Genomic DNA, 16,925 nt, shown 5'->3' on the forward strand with positions numbered 1-16,925 from the left:
CAGATGACACATTAAACGGCCTTCGTTTTGTTTCGAAACTGGTGTGTGAGTGGACGGCCGCGACGATCTATATCCAGGAACTTATCTATAAAACCCACGAGCTAAATGCTGAAAGTTAACCCGAGTTTAATGGGGTTACAGCGGTGTTAACTTTCTTTTGAAGCTGATAGAATTTGAAAGCAACGACCCTTGTCATCACACGCAGATTGAAAAAATGGCTTCGAGAGCGGGGTTTCCAGTTAACACTGGTACCCCCATGAACCCCAGTATGAACCCCGTGAACTCTGGACATACCGGGGGGATGCGGATGCCAGGATTGCCCCAACATGCTGCATTTCGGGGCATGAGCCCAGGCAACCCCCAGTATCATCAGGTAAGAGCTTTTGTTTCTCTGGCAGTTGTTAATTTCTTCGAATGTGAAGCTAACAGTGTCAAATTGCTATGCATAATTTCTGGCGTTAATCAGAACAAAGCGTGCCTTTTATCCCAATAACGAAGCAATATCTCAGTTTTTTACCTTGCTAAGTAATTGACCAACATTAGACAGAACACTGGGGGGAAACAAGCTCAAGTTAGCTGTTTAATAATGATGGGTTTAAGTAGATGATGGGTTGTATATATATTTAGACAGATGGAAATCCAAGGGAAAAGAACTGAAAAATCCATACAAATGATCCGTTAAATGTATGTACAACCGATGCACTGAAATTAGTAAGGCCCGAAAAACAGAAATAACGTTAGCTAACTTCCGCATTCAAGTGCTACCACGAGCGTTGGTGCTGTGATGCTGTCATTAACATGATCAAGCGCGAATGGGTTATTCTATACAAACATGAGGTTGTTTTGTCTTAAATACACGGTTTAATGAGTCTGACTGACGGTGCCCAAAGGCTGACCTCCTTCTTTCTTTTGTTGCATTTTATGTGTGTCACAATTTTTTCCGTATGGTTGTTTTTGATGATTGAAAAAGTACTACATTCTTTGATAATAATGATTCGTGTTATTTTTACACGATCGTCCTTGTTATTTCAGCTTCATCGAAAGCATCAGTTTTTCACAGCTCATATTTCGTTTAAAAGAATCAGGTTGCTTCACATCATTTAACTATAACCATCCATAACGGTGCTCTCGCACAATTAGATAATTATTTGGAGATCAGGTCAGAGTTTTGTAAATTATACTGAAGAAGAAAGTGCCTTTCTAAAGAATAAGTGGTTTCCACAGCGCCCAGGTATGCCACCTGGCCGAGGAGTACCTATGGGAGGCATGGGATCTATGGGTGCCCCTTTACCAGGGCCCTCCTACAGTGGTTCCATGTCTATGCGCCCTGGTATGTCGCAAAGCCCGATGGACCCTGCCAGGAAAAGACTCCTTCAACAGCAGCAGCAAGCAGGGGGACTAGTGGGTCACAGAAGAGGGTGAGTAGCAGTGTATTAAAGAATTTCTCAAATGTAGAACTCACTGTATCATTACTCATCTATGGTCCTTTTGAACATTTGTTATTGTAAATACAACTAGTCTCTAAAATGTAGTTGTGTGAATTTCTCATGTAGCTTTTATCCTTTTGACGCTACTGCAAGCTGCTTTAATACTGAAGGGAACAGAGAGGCCGACATTTTTACTGGAAATACTGCGTGTTGTCCTGAGGATGGAAAGGTTGTGATAGGTTCTAGTATTGTGTGCTAAGTGTTGGCCTGTGGAAAAGGCATGGTGTGACAGAAAATCAGTCAGAGTAAAACTGCACTATTAACGTTAGCGAAAAGAGGCCCTAATGTCGGGACAGAAAACACACCGTTATGACAAAGTAATGACAAGGGAATAACAGCTTCCTTGGTGCTCAGTTGACTGTTTGAACTTGCAAGCACTCTGAGGCCACTGATCAAATTGATCAAGGTTTTAAAACGGATACCGTGATGTTCTCTTAGTGCGACCTGCGGGGCTGTGCAGACATTGGTAAGGGTCTCGGGTTGGAGGCAGAAAGGCCCTTTGTATCCACATTCAGAGAAGCCTTTGTCAGAAGTAGGGGGGGAAAGACATTAATGTGAAACAAAGAGACTTTAACTTTAAAGATGTCTCATGACTCCAACCATCCAACATGAGCCACGAGGGGGGGGGTCGGCTTTTGCAGATATATATTTGCTCTGTGACTTCCGCATAAAAGTGTTAGAGAACTACAGGTTTGTAAATGCATTATTTTGTTTGTTTTGCAACATGCAGATACACGGGCTCACTTTCGGGGACTTCAGATTCTTTGTCGTCAGATTCGGGGTTGCTTAAATCTGGTTTTGGAGTTAAGGGAAGAGGTGCTGCTGTATGTCAGTTCAGTCGAGACGTTTATCGCCGCGGCCTGCAAAACTTTGATGTGTAGGCTGTTGCAGATCAGTGCAGAATCTTGAATATCTAGGCTGCATCAAACCATATTGGTTCCTTTTATGCATATCAACAGGAAGTCTCTCTCACTCGGTTCATATGACAGATAGTGAATGAGGTGAAAGCTGGAGTAGATTTCATGTTCAAAATATCAGCACAACATAATTCACTCACAATCAAATATTTACAATTCCATCTGTTGGTCTTTTATTCCAAAATATACACATTTGCTCCGAAATCTTGTGAAAACTAAATTTCAAAACCGAATAGAACCTTTGTCTTACTATGCAAGATAAAATAATCCAGCTTCTTTGTGTGTCTCTAGTCATTAATGACTAATACACAGTTAAAACTAAGTCTTAAGTACATTTTCCAGCATCTGAGTCACACAATTCCCTCCATAATTAGAGGATGAATTTGGATTGTCCCTCCGGTATTTATGATTATCCCTCCGGTTTGGTTGATTTTTTTTTTTTTTTGTTATTACAAGACAAACTTATGTTTTTGTTTACAGAGTTAAAAGACGGAAGTTGGCAGACAAAGTGCTACCACAGAGGGTGAGTTTAAAGCATTTTTTTTAGTCTTAGTCTTTTGTATTCAGGCTTTATGTGTTTCCACAGTTGCTTACAGCTTTGACCGGTTTCAGATCCGTGACTTGGTCCCAGAGTCTCAGGCCTATATGGACCTCCTGGCCTTTGAGAGAAAGCTGGACCAAACCATCGCTCGCAAGCGCATGGAGATCCAGGAGGCCATCAAAAAGCCCATCACGGTACCGCTTCATAAACGACCGTCTCTTTATTTTCGGGGAAGGACACGTTGCTTTGTGTGCAGTTCCGATAACAGAGTAGATAACCAGCATATGAAGTGTGCAGTGCAGACATTCAACCTACTCACATGTTTGAAAATTAGCCTACGTCTGAATGAACGATGATCCCTGGCACTTATATGACTGTCATTTTGAGTGGTTTCCTGTAGGCTAGAGTGACTTTGTGGTGCGGTGTGAAAGTTGTGATATTTTTTTTTTTTTTTTTTTTTCCTCCTTAGCAAAAGCGCAAATTGAGGATCTACATTTCTAATACCTACACACCCGGCAAACCTGAGGGGGAGGAGGCAGAGAAAGTGTCATCATGGGAACTGAGGGTTGAGGGCAAGCTTCTGGAAGATGTAAGTGATATAAAAGCGGCGTAAGCAAGAAGTGTGTGTTTGCATGTGTGAGTGAAAGAGAGGGAGAGAGAGAGAGAGAGAGAGAGGGGGAGAAAATGAGCCAAGGAAGAGCTGAAGAACTATTTCACTATGTCATCCCACTGGTTTCATATATCAGGCGTCAGCCACCATACACTCACCAAGGCTCCCTGGCTCCTCTTTCCAGTCCATTGTGAAAGGTTTTTTTTTGTTGTTGTTGTTCTTTTTTTTTTATGTGTCTTGTGATTTGGACACTGAATCTTGAGCTTTATCTGTGTTTTGCTTGTGTTCAGACTGAAGCGAAGCCATCTGGTCTTTATTGTTTTGTGCCGTCTCTGTTGTTAGTGTAAGTCTCTCTGACTCTACTCACTTATGTCCTTGGCTCTGTCTCTCAAACCAGATGTGATTTCAGCTTTCCCATGTTCTCCCTAGAAACAAGTGTTGGCAGAAATTTAGAATAAAGGAATTGAAAGTTTGGTTCGTTACATGCAATCGACGTGAACAGCCTGTATGTATGCTCCAGCACCGAGCTGTTAGTCTATCTACCCCCACATGAAAAGAGGAAGGATTTTCTCCTTTTTCTTTCTTTTTTCAGTTGTGAAGGCATGCTTTGGATGGGAGGGGCGGTGGGGGGGGGGGGGGGGGGGGGGGGGGGGGTTCAAGTTGCGCAAACTCGTTTTGGCAGATTGAGTGTGTGCGTGTGTGTGTGTGTGTTTGTTTAAATTTTTTTGTTCTCTTCAAGTTACGAATGTGGTCAGTGCAAAACAATGCAGCATCAGTCAGCACCATAAAACAGAAAAACTTCGCAAATGTGCCTTTATCTTTTGTGTTCTTTTTCATTCGCAGCCAGGGAAACAGAAGAGGAAGTTTTCATCGTTCTTCAAGAGCCTAGTTATTGAGCTGGACAAAGAACTGTATGGTCCAGACAATCATTTGGTGGAGGTATGCTTTTCTGTTTGCAGAAAACGTAGTGGCTTTTGTGCGTTTGTGCGTGCGTGTTCACATGCGACTCACTGCCGTTATGTTTCAGTGGCACAGAATGCCCACGACCCAGGAAACAGACGGCTTTCAGGTGAAGAGACCAGGGGATGTCAGTGTTAAATGCACCCTCCTGCTTATGTTGGACCACCAGGTACAGCCCACCTCTCCCCCACGTCTCACAGTCACATACACCACATTTACTCAGTTTTAAACAGAATGACCCATCCCATCCACAAAGCAATGTCCACAGGTTCCAGCTTAAGTTTGGTCCCATCTATATATCTGTATTCTTTTGACTCGTTTATGAATAGCTTGACCTTAGATGAAAACTGCTGTTCTTTTCCAGCCTCCCCAGTATAAACTGGATCCACGGTTGGCGCGACTCCTTGGTGTGCACACCCAAACCAGGGCCAGCATTATGCAAGCTCTGTGGCTTTACATCAAAAACAACAAACTGCAGGACTGCCACGAGAAAGAGTACATCAACTGCAACCGCTACTTCAGACAGGTACACTCGCTGTTCTTTCGGTAGTCAGAAGATAGTTTTTTTTAAGGAATACAACCAATAATTTGAACTACAACGGTCTGTCTGTTGAATGTATCTTAAATTCTCCTTGAAGGTGGAGGCTTTACAGTTGTTCGGGTTTTGTGAATACAGTTGACCAGTGTTTAGTGAATGTGGGGATCTGGGGATTGTGACTAATGGACAGTGAATGAACCGGTTTGGTGCCACTGTGCGTTTTGTCCTGCAGATTTTTGCCTGCACACGGATGAGGTTCTCTGAGATCCCCATGAAGCTCGCTGGTCTCCTTCAACACCCTGACCCCATCGTCATTAACCATGTCATCAGGTGCGTGTATGTATGCGTCTGCGCACGTGTGTGTACAGTGTACACCCTTAGGAGAGAGAGAGAGAGAGTTTAGATTTCTGTTGCTGTCTTTCAAACTGTTTACAGTCATGGTTCCATATATAAAGCGCCATGTTTGGCTTTTCGGAGTGGGTCGAGCCTAGTTATGCAAGGAATGTGTTTTTGTTTGTGGTAATGACTGTTTTTATTTAAGGCATGTCGTAGCAGTCTTTAAAACTCATTTAACCTCAGTCCTAAAGAGCATGAATGTATAATGAGGCTGTATGTTCTACATGTTATTTTTGACCTGTTCATCCCGTCTGATCCTCTTTTTGAAGCAGGCCTTTGGTAAAAATGCGCTGCATTTTTAGCTTGTTTGACGGTGGTTTCGTTTGTTTGATTATGAATGGCTTACAGTATAGGTTAGATTAGAACATTGACACATAAATGCATGTGTGAGCAGTATTGGTGGTTGAGTAGTCTCTTACCCCTCTCCTGTGTATGTGTGTGTCCTCTCCTGTGTGTGTGTGTGTCCTCTCCTGTGTGTGTGTGTGTCCTCTCCTGTGTGTGTGTGTGTGTGTGTGTGTGTCCTCTCTGTGTATGTGTGTGTCCTCTCCTGTGTGTGTGTATGTGTGTGTCCTCTCCTGTGTGTGTGTGTGTGTGTGTGTGTCCTCTCTGTGTATGTGTGTGTCCTCTCCTGTGTATGTGTGTGTCCTCTCCTGTGTGTGTGTGTCCTCTCTGTGTATGTGTGTGTCCTCTCCTGTGTGTGTGTGTGTGTGTCCTCTCCTGTGTGTCTGTGTGTGTGTGTGTGTGTGTGTGTCCTCCCTGCGTATGTGGATGGGCAGTGTGGACCCTAATGATCAGAAGAAGACGGCCTGCTTTGACATTGATGTGGAAGTGGATGATCCACTGAAGGGCCAGATGACCAGCTTCCTCTCCTCTACCACCAATCAGCAGGAGATCGCCGCCCTGGAGATAAAGGTGTGTAGAAAGGGTACATGGTGGGACTGCACAACGTATTGTAGTTTTATTGTCATCACAACATGAATTTCCAAGAGAGACGCATCACAAAAGGCTATATTATCAATACGGCTGAGATTCTTAAAGCTGCAAAGTTGAGGGAGAAGCATAAATCAGAGGAATAGCTCTACTCTGGCCTTAGCCACACACAACCCTATGGTGCATTTGGATGTAATTAGAGTGGGATGAGCAGAGAGGCAAAGAGAGACACAAGCCACGTGAAACAGTGGAGCAGTAAACTACTAAAATGAGTAGTCCTGAGGAAACAACTAAGGCCAAGATTGCGAGTGGAGCCGCAGCAAGAGATTTGGTACTGGAAATGGGAAGCACATCTGTCGTGTGGCGGTACTACGGTTATAAAAGAGATGACTGTTTACAAACACAATTTTTGTCCAAACCATACCAAGTGGTATAAGTCAAATAAACTTGAAAAATAGACTGAAACTGTTTTGATTTCATTACTCTGCAAACACAGTCTTTTCATTTTCAAGGTCGATACTTTCAGCGCAAACACAGTCAGACGCATTGAAATTGTACACTCTTCAGCTAGTCAAACTTTGGGTGAAACTCCCAAACAAACATAACGTATTCATCTTTACCAAAGCTTTACAGTCTCCTAAAGGTCAATAGAGCCTTTCATTTGTTTGAAGTGTTCACAATGCTTGTGTTAACCATAATGTGTTGTTTCTCAAGGGAAAGTGACAGGTCAGCACAGTGTGTAGTGTCATGTTGCCATTTAGTTGACATTAAGGCGTAGTAAATGCTATCGTTAGTAAGACTTTGTCCGGGTATTTTTTTTATGACTCTGTTCCCTTTAGATCCATGAGACCATTGAGTCCATAAACCAGCTGAAGACCCAGAGAGACTTCATGCTGAGCTTTAGTAACAACCCTCAGGACTTCATCCAGGACTGGCTCAAATCACAGAGCCGCGACCTCAAGGTACGGTATCTGTGGAAATGAAGCGTAAAAATAAAAAACTGGTTTTCGGCAGGGTCAAGTTGAGCGGAAAAAGAGCAGGAACGTTTTTTTTTTTTTTAAAGCTGTCTGTAATGAAATGGTTCCACGTGACGGTTTGACCATGATCGGGTAATTGCTGCCTGTGTGTCTTTGTTCAGCTGATGACAGACACCGCTGGTAACCCAGAGGAGGAACGCAGAACCGAGTTTTACCACGCCCCTTGGGTTCCAGAGGCTGTCGGACGGTACATATACTCTAAGGTTAGCGGTGTTTACACGTACACAACCACTGCATGAAAACTTCAAATCACAGGGCAACGTCACTTTTTTTATGCTTACTGCGAGGAAATAAAGTAATCGAATTCCTTGACATTTCACTGTATATTGTGTTTTATTTCCGAATAATGCGCGTTATGTTTAAGCTGTTACATGTGTGGTTCACAGGTGCAGCAGAGAAGACAGGAGCTGGAGCAGGTACTGGGGATCCGACTCACCTGAGAGCCAATTCTCACTAAAGCTCCTCACACCTGCAGGTTTCCTGGCTCTGATTGCCAGAATTTGGAATAACTTTTCTCTAGATCAGCCTCTGTTAACCAACTGATCAAATAACATTGTAAGTGACTTACAACGAGCTTGAGTTTAAATGCCTTCAATCAATACCAATAGTTCATATTCTCTGCCATGTTTTAAAGGGTTTTAATCAGCTGTTTTAGCCTCACTTTATAGCCGTCCTGTTCTGATGAGCGTTCAGTAGGTTCACCCAGGCAGGTTTTGACATCAAGCAGAGTGATGTTGTCTACACAGAAAAGCTGTAGCACACCAGACAACTGGAATGTCAAAATATAGATCGTTTTTTACGTTTTGACTTTGCAAATATTACTTACCATACAATTTCAAATACTTAAAATATTTTAGCTTGATTTATGAGCCCATTTTAATTTTTGAAATTTGACTGAGTTTCTGAATTACTGTGTATGTGGGGTTTTTTTGTTGTTTTAATGGTGATTTCTTTTGTTCTGTTCATTGTGGTATGGTGGACAGTTCTAATATTGTGTGTTTGTATGTACCATATGGTAAATACCGGGTCCTTCCTTACTGCTTGATATCCCCTTGCATATTACACAACATGTTTTGTCTTCAGTAGCAATGTTCTGTGCATTTGCTGTAGATGTTTTACTTGACACAGACCTTAAGTGCCATTTTGACTGGGTTTTAAAGGGTTGTATAATTCTCTTTTTTTTTAAATGCCACAATTGATGTGTTTTTTTTTTTATTATTGTATGAATGTGAAAATGGAATAAATTAGCATTGAGACTTCAGTGGATTATCAGCAGAACACAGAGGAATCCTTTTCAGCCAGACTCTCAGGAAATTTCTGTGCTGCGTTGCATTCAAGAGCCATATTATTGTCTTCCGTTCCCTGATGAGGAATCCAGCAGATTTGGTAGTCCAGCTGTTTTAGTTCCACTTGATTAGGTTTTTTTTCTTTCTCTTTTTGGATGTTTACTGTCTGTTTTGTGTCGTTAGGGTGTTTCACTGTGAGTTAGCCAACAGAGTGGAAGATGTTTAAAGAGACCAGGCAGCAACTAATGGGCCTCAGCCTAATAAAATAAAACAAATAAAGAAATAAGGAATGCAAGCCATTTGAACTTTAAACAGTAAAGCTTTGTCATCTTTGTATTTTTGTACATTTTTTTTTTTTGTATTTTTGTAATGTTCACATTGCAGTTGTTTTACATGTTTTTCTTATTTGTTTGAGGTATGTTTTTGTTTCTTTAGCGTTTTTGAAATCTTTTTTTTTTGTTGTTTTTTACATTCCAAACACCCATAAGGCCATTCCTTTTACAGGTGGAAGACGCACTTAAATTCACAGTACTATTCGATTTTGTGGCTTTTGAATATAATTACAGTCACTTCCTTGCTTCAGTTGTGTTAATCATCATTTTGTTATTAATGTAGCTCAGTTCTAGTATGTTTTACAACCAGTAATTGGGTCAATCATCTTTGTAAAAACAATAATTGCATGTTTTATTTTAGGGGTTTTGTATATCATTCTGAAGCTTTTATACATTTATACCGGTGAGACATGATTGGTATGTTTTGTAAAATAAAATTGCCTGCAAACACAGGGACTTTTGTACTTATTTCTGTTTTAATGATTCGAGGACACTATTACATTCTGCGCTTAAAGGTTAATTTTTCTGACCGAAGAAAGTCATTTTTGTCAAGGATCAATTTTACGTCAGGTGAGGATCAGCTGGCGGAACTAACAACGGCAATGCCTTAATATTACTCCTCTCCACCGTGCGTTACCATGATCGCCTGATAAGCGGCAGTGCCATGCTGGAAGATGTGATAGATACTACCTCCAAACTTTGCAGAGTGAGGGGCACACAAAGTTTTATAACATCAATGATTCCAGTCGTGTGTAAAGAAGGAAAAGAGTTACCTACCATTAAAAAACCCACAACTTTCACGAGAAATAGCAGCAGTCATAATATTAGTTTTCTGATATTAGTTTTCGTTGTTCATGCGGCATCACCATTCGTCATTTCCACAAATTACAAAAAAACTGAATTTGTGGGGGTCATGTAGTCCTAAATATTCAGAATATCAAGCTGCCCAAATGTGAATGCCATTTATGTACTGCTAAGGAGAGTTTTATAGAGTAGGCTCCTTAAGCCTGATCATGTTCGGGCCAGTTCAAATGTGAGTGCCGTTGGGAGATAACGTCCAGATAAACGGGCTGAGCTGGTCTTACCTGTCTTTGGTCTCACCGTATAGTACTGTGCAAACAACAATCCGCTAAACAAAGCAGAGTAACAGTTAGTGGCGAACAAACTTGTAAACCGCTTAAAAGGAAGTACTGTCCCAAGTCATATGTACACTCTCACCTGACATAGCATCTAAACTAAGCGAAGTAACTAAGAAAATTAGAAAGAATGTCACATAAAGCAGTCAGCTAAACTCAGCTGGGGTGATCTTGTCAGACTGCAGGTCAAAGATTTCAGGGAGCTCTGGATTAGGTTCTGGAATCAGTGTGACACTAATAATGACAATATAAAGCAAAATGCGTACAAATATGTACATGTACAAATATGCGGGTTATAGCATTGTTCTGCCAAATACTTACAACTTAAGTTCAAATGACACAGGTTTGCACAGTCTCAGCTCAGTGCACTGATGCAAATGACACAACAAATCATTTGGACAGACTGTCAAAAAAGAATTGTTTATTATACCTTGTTCATTTTAGGGGCGATCAAATCTTTATACATATATCCATTGATAAGAAGTGCCTAGTACGCGACCTCTTTGTCGTATTACCCACTCCAGTGTACTAGATGGCGACACAAAACCTAGTTGGTCCATCCAGTTTGCAAAAGGGTAAAGCGGAAACCTACATTAAAACAACGGAAGTAGAGGCGTTCAAGATGGCGTTGGACGGAATTGACCATGTAAGCAAAGTTACTCTTTCTTATTTATTTTTTACTCTGTCCCATACTTATTTGCAGTAGTCAACAACAAGAAATAGTTCGTATTTTGTTAATATATCGGCAGTTTATCTACGTTCTGAGGGTGAAATATCGTACGTACAATATTGTTTTACAAGGTTGATTCATACCGGTTTGCTGTCTCATTGTTGTAGCTGCGCTGACTTGTTAGCTAGCTCATGAAAGCATAACGGATGAAATCAAGATAACAAGAAAGATAATGTTATTTAGATCATCAGTCCTCGTTATTTAAAATTTCTTGCAAAACTGAATAACGTATCAAGTTAGCAGAATCAATTTGTGAGAACTGTCGTTGACGTTACGAGCTAACTTGTTAATTTGCGATACAGCTGGCTAACTCATACGTTTAATTATGTCATATAGAAACTTTTCCATTGTGTCATTTTGTTCTCAACTGGGATAAAATAAAATATCCGACAGCTCTGACAGAATACCAGTCTACGCGGGGTCAACGCTTGTGCAGTTGTGTGTCGATACAGTTGGTAAAAGTGATTTGTCACCTCTTCATGCGTAACGTAACTGGCTGTTCTGAGTTTTAACTCTTGTTTTGCAGATGGACGTTGAGGATAGTAAAGGAGGCTCAGGTCTCCGTCAGTATTACCTGTCCAAGATTGAAGAGCTACAGGTTAGGCACCATGTGATTTAAAAAGTTATGGCAAACTTTTGCATGATGCATTTTTCATGTTTTGTTTGTTTGTTTGTTCGATGCTAAAATCTTTTCTCTCTTTAGCTGACAGTGAATGACAAGAGTCAGAATCTCAGACGTCTGCAAGCACAGAGAAATGAGCTCAACGCTAAAGGTGAGATTAATATGAGTGTAAACATCCGGGCACTTTTGTCAGAGTTAATCGGACGGATGATGCATTAACTGAATTTTTGTTTTGTTTTGTTTGTTTTCGTTCAGCTTATGCCGAGGTGGCACATGCACTGATACTTTCTTCTACTGTCTAACTTCATATTTAATAGGAACAATTTTTTGTAATGATGATAAAGCTACTGAGACCTCACCTAACTGTTTTTGCTGCTCTTATTTTAGTGCGTCTCCTGCGTGAGGAGCTGCAGTTGCTGCAGGAGCAGGGCTCCTATGTGGGAGAGGTGGTGAGGGCCATGGACAAGAAGAAGGTCTTGGTTAAGGTAAATTTCCTGACATTTTTAGCCCATATGCTTGGCAAATGTTTAAGACAATTATCCCAATGAGGTTTCATTTCCTTTTAACATACAGGTGCATCCTGAGGGGAAATTTGTCGTTGACGTAGACAAGAACATTGACATCAATGACGTAAGTTCTTTTTTCCCCCCTCTATGTTTTGTACAGTATAGATTGCCATATCTAGTGGTAAGTGAGCGTCTGTATGTTAACATATTCTTGTATTTCGTCCAGGTGACTCCAAATTGTCGTGTAGCGCTGCGTAACGACAGCTACACACTTCATAAGATCCTGCCCAATAAGGTGGACCCCTTGGTCTCATTGATGATGGTAGAGAAAGTTCCCGATTCCACTTATGAGATGATTGGTGGGCTGGATAAGCAGATCAAAGAGATTAAAGAAGTGATTGAGCTGCCAGTCAAGCACCCTGAGCTCTTTGAGGCTCTCGGCATTGCACAGCCTAAGGTGAGAGATTGAAATGTTTCCTAGTATCACAACTCATTTCGCTTTTGCCACATGGACCTCTTCAATACCCTCCAAAAATGTGATTTGTGAATTTTACAAACTGACATTCTTAACAACTTGTTTGTGGTTGTTTTTGTTTATAGTAAGAAGAACATGTAGTTCTTTTACTGATAATCCCCTTGTCTCTTTGTACAGAGCTTAATTTTTCCTAATGCTTTCCATGATTTATGTATTACGGATCTGATTTTCATAACTGTAGTGTATAATAGAAAGCTTGTTTCTCGTTTTGCACTGGTGAAGAAATTAAGACTGTGTTATAAGTTTTATGGTTTGGTCCCTTTAGTGTGTTTTAAATGTGAAACAATGGTTTGATGCCTTTCCTCTTTTAGGGTGTGCTGTTATATGGGCCCCCTGGCACAGGGAAGACACTGCTGGCCAGAGCCGTGGCTCACCACACAGACTGCACCTTCATCAGGGTGTCTGGCTCTGAACTGGTGCAGAAATTCATTGGAGAGGGTGGGTTAAGCATCACACATTAAACTGAAGTCAACTCATTAACCAGGGAAATATGCTTTAATTCCTGCTGCTCAATGAACCATAGTTGTCTGTGGTTATTACATTAGTTGTCGAAAATATGCACATGTTGTCAGCTGAAATTTTATATTTTATGTATTTATTTATTTGGTTGTTTATTTTTTTATGTATTTATTTATTTTTTGAGTTGCGTTGCCTGTGTATACTAATAATTAATATTTGTATATAGGCTGGTATAGTCTAGCAATACTGCTTATCAGAGATTTCTGCGTGTTTGACTTATTTTGTTTAAATCATGCTATGATTTAACCTGTAAAACTCTGGCTGTGAGACCAGCTTTTCCTCTGGGTTCTGCTCATGTTCCGTGTGTTTGTGTGGTGTTAGGAGCGCGTATGGTGCGAGAGCTTTTCGTTATGGCCAGAGAGCACGCTCCCTCTATCATTTTCATGGATGAGATTGACTCCATCGGCTCATCCCGTCTGGAGGGTGGCTCAGGGGGTGACAGTGAGGTACAGAGGACCATGCTGGAGCTCCTCAACCAATTGGATGGCTTTGAAGCTACCAAAAACATCAAGGTGGGTTGAGTGTATTTTTAATGAGACTTCACCAGCTTGCATGTGTCTGATTGGAGTACTCCTCACTGTGCATGAAGTATTCAGAAAGATAAAGGGGGGATCTTTGAGTGAGATAATAAGGCTGGTGATTGATTGTATCTGCGCGTGATCCGGGAGTTGCTGACGTAATCATTTTAATTATATCTTTGTCATTTTTGTATCCGTCTTTTAGGTCATCATGGCCACCAACCGGATTGACATCCTCGACTCTGCTCTGCTCAGACCTGGTCGCATCGACAGAAAGATCGAGTTTCCCCCTCCCAATGAGGAGGTGAGGTTTGGTCATTCTCACCTCAGACAGACTAAGCCTCTGGAAACACAACTGAATCAGCCAAGACCTCTGTGACATTCCACAGGAAGCCTGGTCTTACCTGTTGTTAATATAAGTTTCATGCACACCGATGTTTTGACATGCAGAGGCGTCTTAGTTTGTGTCAGAACACTTTTTTTAATGGCTGTGTTTGCCTGCAGGCCCGTCTGGACATTCTGAAGATTCACTCTCGTAAGATGAATCTGACGCGTGGCATTAACCTACGCAAGATCGCCGAGCTAATGCCGGGAGCCTCAGGCGCAGAGGTCAAGGTGAGGTCACAGGCTACCCGCACATGCTAAGCCAACCTATTTATTGTGTCTATGTGTAAACATATGTAGCAGATAGAGATCCCTGACTCCCCCTCTCATGCTCTCTCTCTCTCTCTCTCTCTCTCTCTCTCTTTTATTTTTGCCATGTAAATGGCCTTTAAAATGTCACTGTATAGACCTAAGTGTCAGCTGCTTTTCAGAGCCATTTTGCTTCCCATACTTCACTCACAAAGTGTTTTTGTGGAAGATGAAACAGCGTATTTGAACAGACCAGAATAAACTGAAATTCTGGTCTGTTTTTCTGTCTGAAACGTCTGGGCTGTGTGTTTGACAGGGGGTTTGCACAGAGGCTGGCATGTACGCTCTGCGAGAGAGAAGAGTACACGTAACCCAAGAGGATTTTGAGATGGCTGTTGCCAAGGTAACGTCCCTTAATGTGTGTTTAGAAATTGCAGATATGTTTTTCCATGGTTATATCAACCTAAGATGTTTATTTGACTGCTATATAGATGTATTTATGGATTAATGTGGTGGGGGTTTCTTTTTCATAACAGGTGATGCAGAAAGACAGTGAAAAGAACATGTCCATCAAAAAGCTCTGGAAGTGAATCTTCGGGCTGTCTGTCAAGGGCTTTGCTCTTTCATTCTGTATACTACTTTTCTCCGTTTCCTCTGACCTGGTTTATAATTGTTACCTATACTCATTCTAAATAAATAGAGTGTCAAATTAAAAATTATTAATGTTGTCCTCTTTGTGTTTGTAAAAAAATCTGATCAAAACCTGTTCATGATTTGCAGTAATAATAATAATAATGATAATAATAATAGACTATTAGACCAATAGACTGTTATTCATTCAAGATATTCAAGAGACTGACCGCAACACAATCAGTTCTTAAATATCTATTTCTTTTTTTTTCTCTCTTTTTTTTTTTTTTCCTCTGGTATCAGTGAAGGTACAACATCTCAGCAGTAGGCCAAGTCTATGCTTCTGATTAGGTTTTCATAAAGACATATTTTTTGTCTGCCAACGTTAATGTTTCATTTTTCACGCAGTGTTGCAAAGGTGAACTTGTGTCTTTGATAAGGGTATCATAAACAGTTCTCATAAAGTGTTTGTGAACTGGGTGGAAGCTGCGTGTGCTGGTAGCTGTAAAAACTGGATTCGGAGGATCTTTCGAGTGTCCCTCACTAACGACTATTTTTCCACCTCTGTGTTACTCACATATGGGCTGGAAATACTCTGAAAATGTTTATTTTGGGAGACTTTGTTTTTTTAAATGCAAGTAGTTTGGTGTAAACCAAAAAGGGTTGGAACCTCAGATATATCACCTGCCTCTGGTGACGCATGGGTATTTCCTGTTACAAATGCATGTGTCACTTACTTGCTCAAAGTCCACTATACGATGCCGGGGGGAAGTAATTAGCATATATTACGATTCACTTTGGTTTCTCTTAGCACAACAGCAATTTTCTATTCAGTCATTCCAAGCCATTTATCACAAAGAGATTTCTAGAAGAGGATTTCATTTTGCTCTTGTAAGTATATATATATATTTCCCCAAATTATCAGGCTCAAAAGAATGTAATATTTTGTAATTTTTTTGTTGATTGTGTACACATGAACTGGTTATAGTATAATATTTTTTTGGTATGGCAGAACGCAGAGTAGCTAAGCCACAGTAATGATTATGAAAAGCTTTTAATCATCTGAACAGCTGTAAAATGTACAGTAAATTTGTTGTGGTTAGTGCTGGATTGTGTAGATGTGTTTTGAATCATGATTTATTACTTTTGGTTTCCACTGTTGCTTGAAGTCTTTGTTTTAATATATAGTATAATACTTTGAATTATGTGGTTTTCTTATGATGTCATCAAAACTCATCTGTGTTCATAAATCAGCAGAGTCACTGATGAACTACTGATCTTAAGTCTTTGCTCATATGAATATCATACAAAGTCCTGCTTTTTTCACAGGCTGCAACAATGGAAGACTCTATTGCAACATATATGATGTAAGCAATTGTTCTCACAATATCTTCACCATACTCATACAAAATACAAAAATGACCCCATAGGACATTTTATACAGTATTTGAGATATTTCCATATCTTTTAACATGATGCTTTGAAGAAGACAATCACTCTACTTGTGAGCTTAATAGTAAGGCAGATTTTTGGTAACATCCGGTGGGTTTTTTGCATGATTTTTTTCAGAGTTTCATTTTTTTCAGATTCTCATTTATGTAAAGCCCTCATACAGTTATCCACTATTTATCCGCTGGTTACTTACAGAAATACAACTTACAACAATAGGCAAAGCCTTTGTGTGGGGGACTGAAATCAGAGAATTGAGGACTTCAATCATTTTTTTATTGTGAAACCAAAAAAAATGGATGTTAGGCATTTTAATAAAAATTCTGAAGTCCTTTTCAGTGACAGAGTGTGTTTTCCATTCTGGTGAATGAAAAGCAAAATTCTTTTAAACACAAGTCATTTTTTGTTCTCTTCTGGTTTAGTTTCACAGTGTAGAAAAAACCTCTAAGCTTCTGACCCCCACCCCAAAAAAGAAGAGGTTTTGAATTTCTAAGGAATTTCTAAGATATTCTCCGCTCATGTGGTTTTCAGGATATTCATGCCGCTCATGTTTGGAGTCGCCCTCGTTATGTTTTTTGTGCGGATGTGCTGTTACTGCAGCCGTCGGGAAATA

At 40.5% G+C, this 16,925-nt stretch overlaps 2 protein-coding genes across 3 annotated transcripts; both read left to right on the top strand.

Annotated features, from left to right (window-relative positions):
* The first annotated feature begins 66 nt into the window (after positions 1 to 66).
* On the top strand, positions 67 to 7,995 carry smarcd2 (SWI/SNF related BAF chromatin remodeling complex subunit D2). The gene is made up of 13 exons (XM_030774311.1): positions 67 to 373; positions 1,225 to 1,418; positions 2,885 to 2,927; positions 3,017 to 3,139; positions 3,415 to 3,534; positions 4,399 to 4,494; positions 4,583 to 4,684; positions 4,880 to 5,041; positions 5,286 to 5,383; positions 6,226 to 6,361; positions 7,219 to 7,341; positions 7,518 to 7,619; positions 7,803 to 7,995. The coding sequence occupies exons 1-13, from the start codon at positions 215 to 217 to the stop codon at positions 7,854 to 7,856; spliced, it is 1,512 nt and encodes a 503-aa protein (XP_030630171.1). The 5' UTR covers positions 67 to 214; the 3' UTR covers positions 7,857 to 7,995.
* Positions 7,996 to 10,779: 2,784 nt separating this feature from the next.
* psmc5 (proteasome 26S subunit, ATPase 5) lies at positions 10,780 to 14,952 on the top strand. Of its 2 annotated transcripts, none has more exons than XM_030773322.1 (12): positions 10,780 to 10,816; positions 11,427 to 11,498; positions 11,604 to 11,673; positions 11,910 to 12,007; positions 12,096 to 12,152; positions 12,255 to 12,485; positions 12,875 to 13,001; positions 13,404 to 13,594; positions 13,806 to 13,904; positions 14,105 to 14,215; positions 14,550 to 14,636; positions 14,770 to 14,952. In XM_030773322.1, exons 1-12 carry the CDS (start codon positions 10,793 to 10,795, stop codon positions 14,821 to 14,823), a joined length of 1,221 nt encoding a protein of 406 aa, XP_030629182.1. In that variant the 5' UTR covers positions 10,780 to 10,792; the 3' UTR covers positions 14,824 to 14,952. The 2 variants fall into 2 exon arrangements, with proteins under 2 accessions (XP_030629182.1, XP_030629183.1); XM_030773323.1 differs by having other exon boundaries at positions 10,793 to 10,825.
* Positions 14,953 to 16,925: the final 1,973 nt, after the last annotated feature.

The sequence above is a fragment of the Chanos chanos genome, chromosome 5 (assembly GCF_902362185.1).
Source record: "Chanos chanos chromosome 5, fChaCha1.1, whole genome shotgun sequence".
Classification (NCBI taxonomy): Eukaryota; Metazoa; Chordata; class Actinopteri; order Gonorynchiformes; family Chanidae; genus Chanos; species Chanos chanos.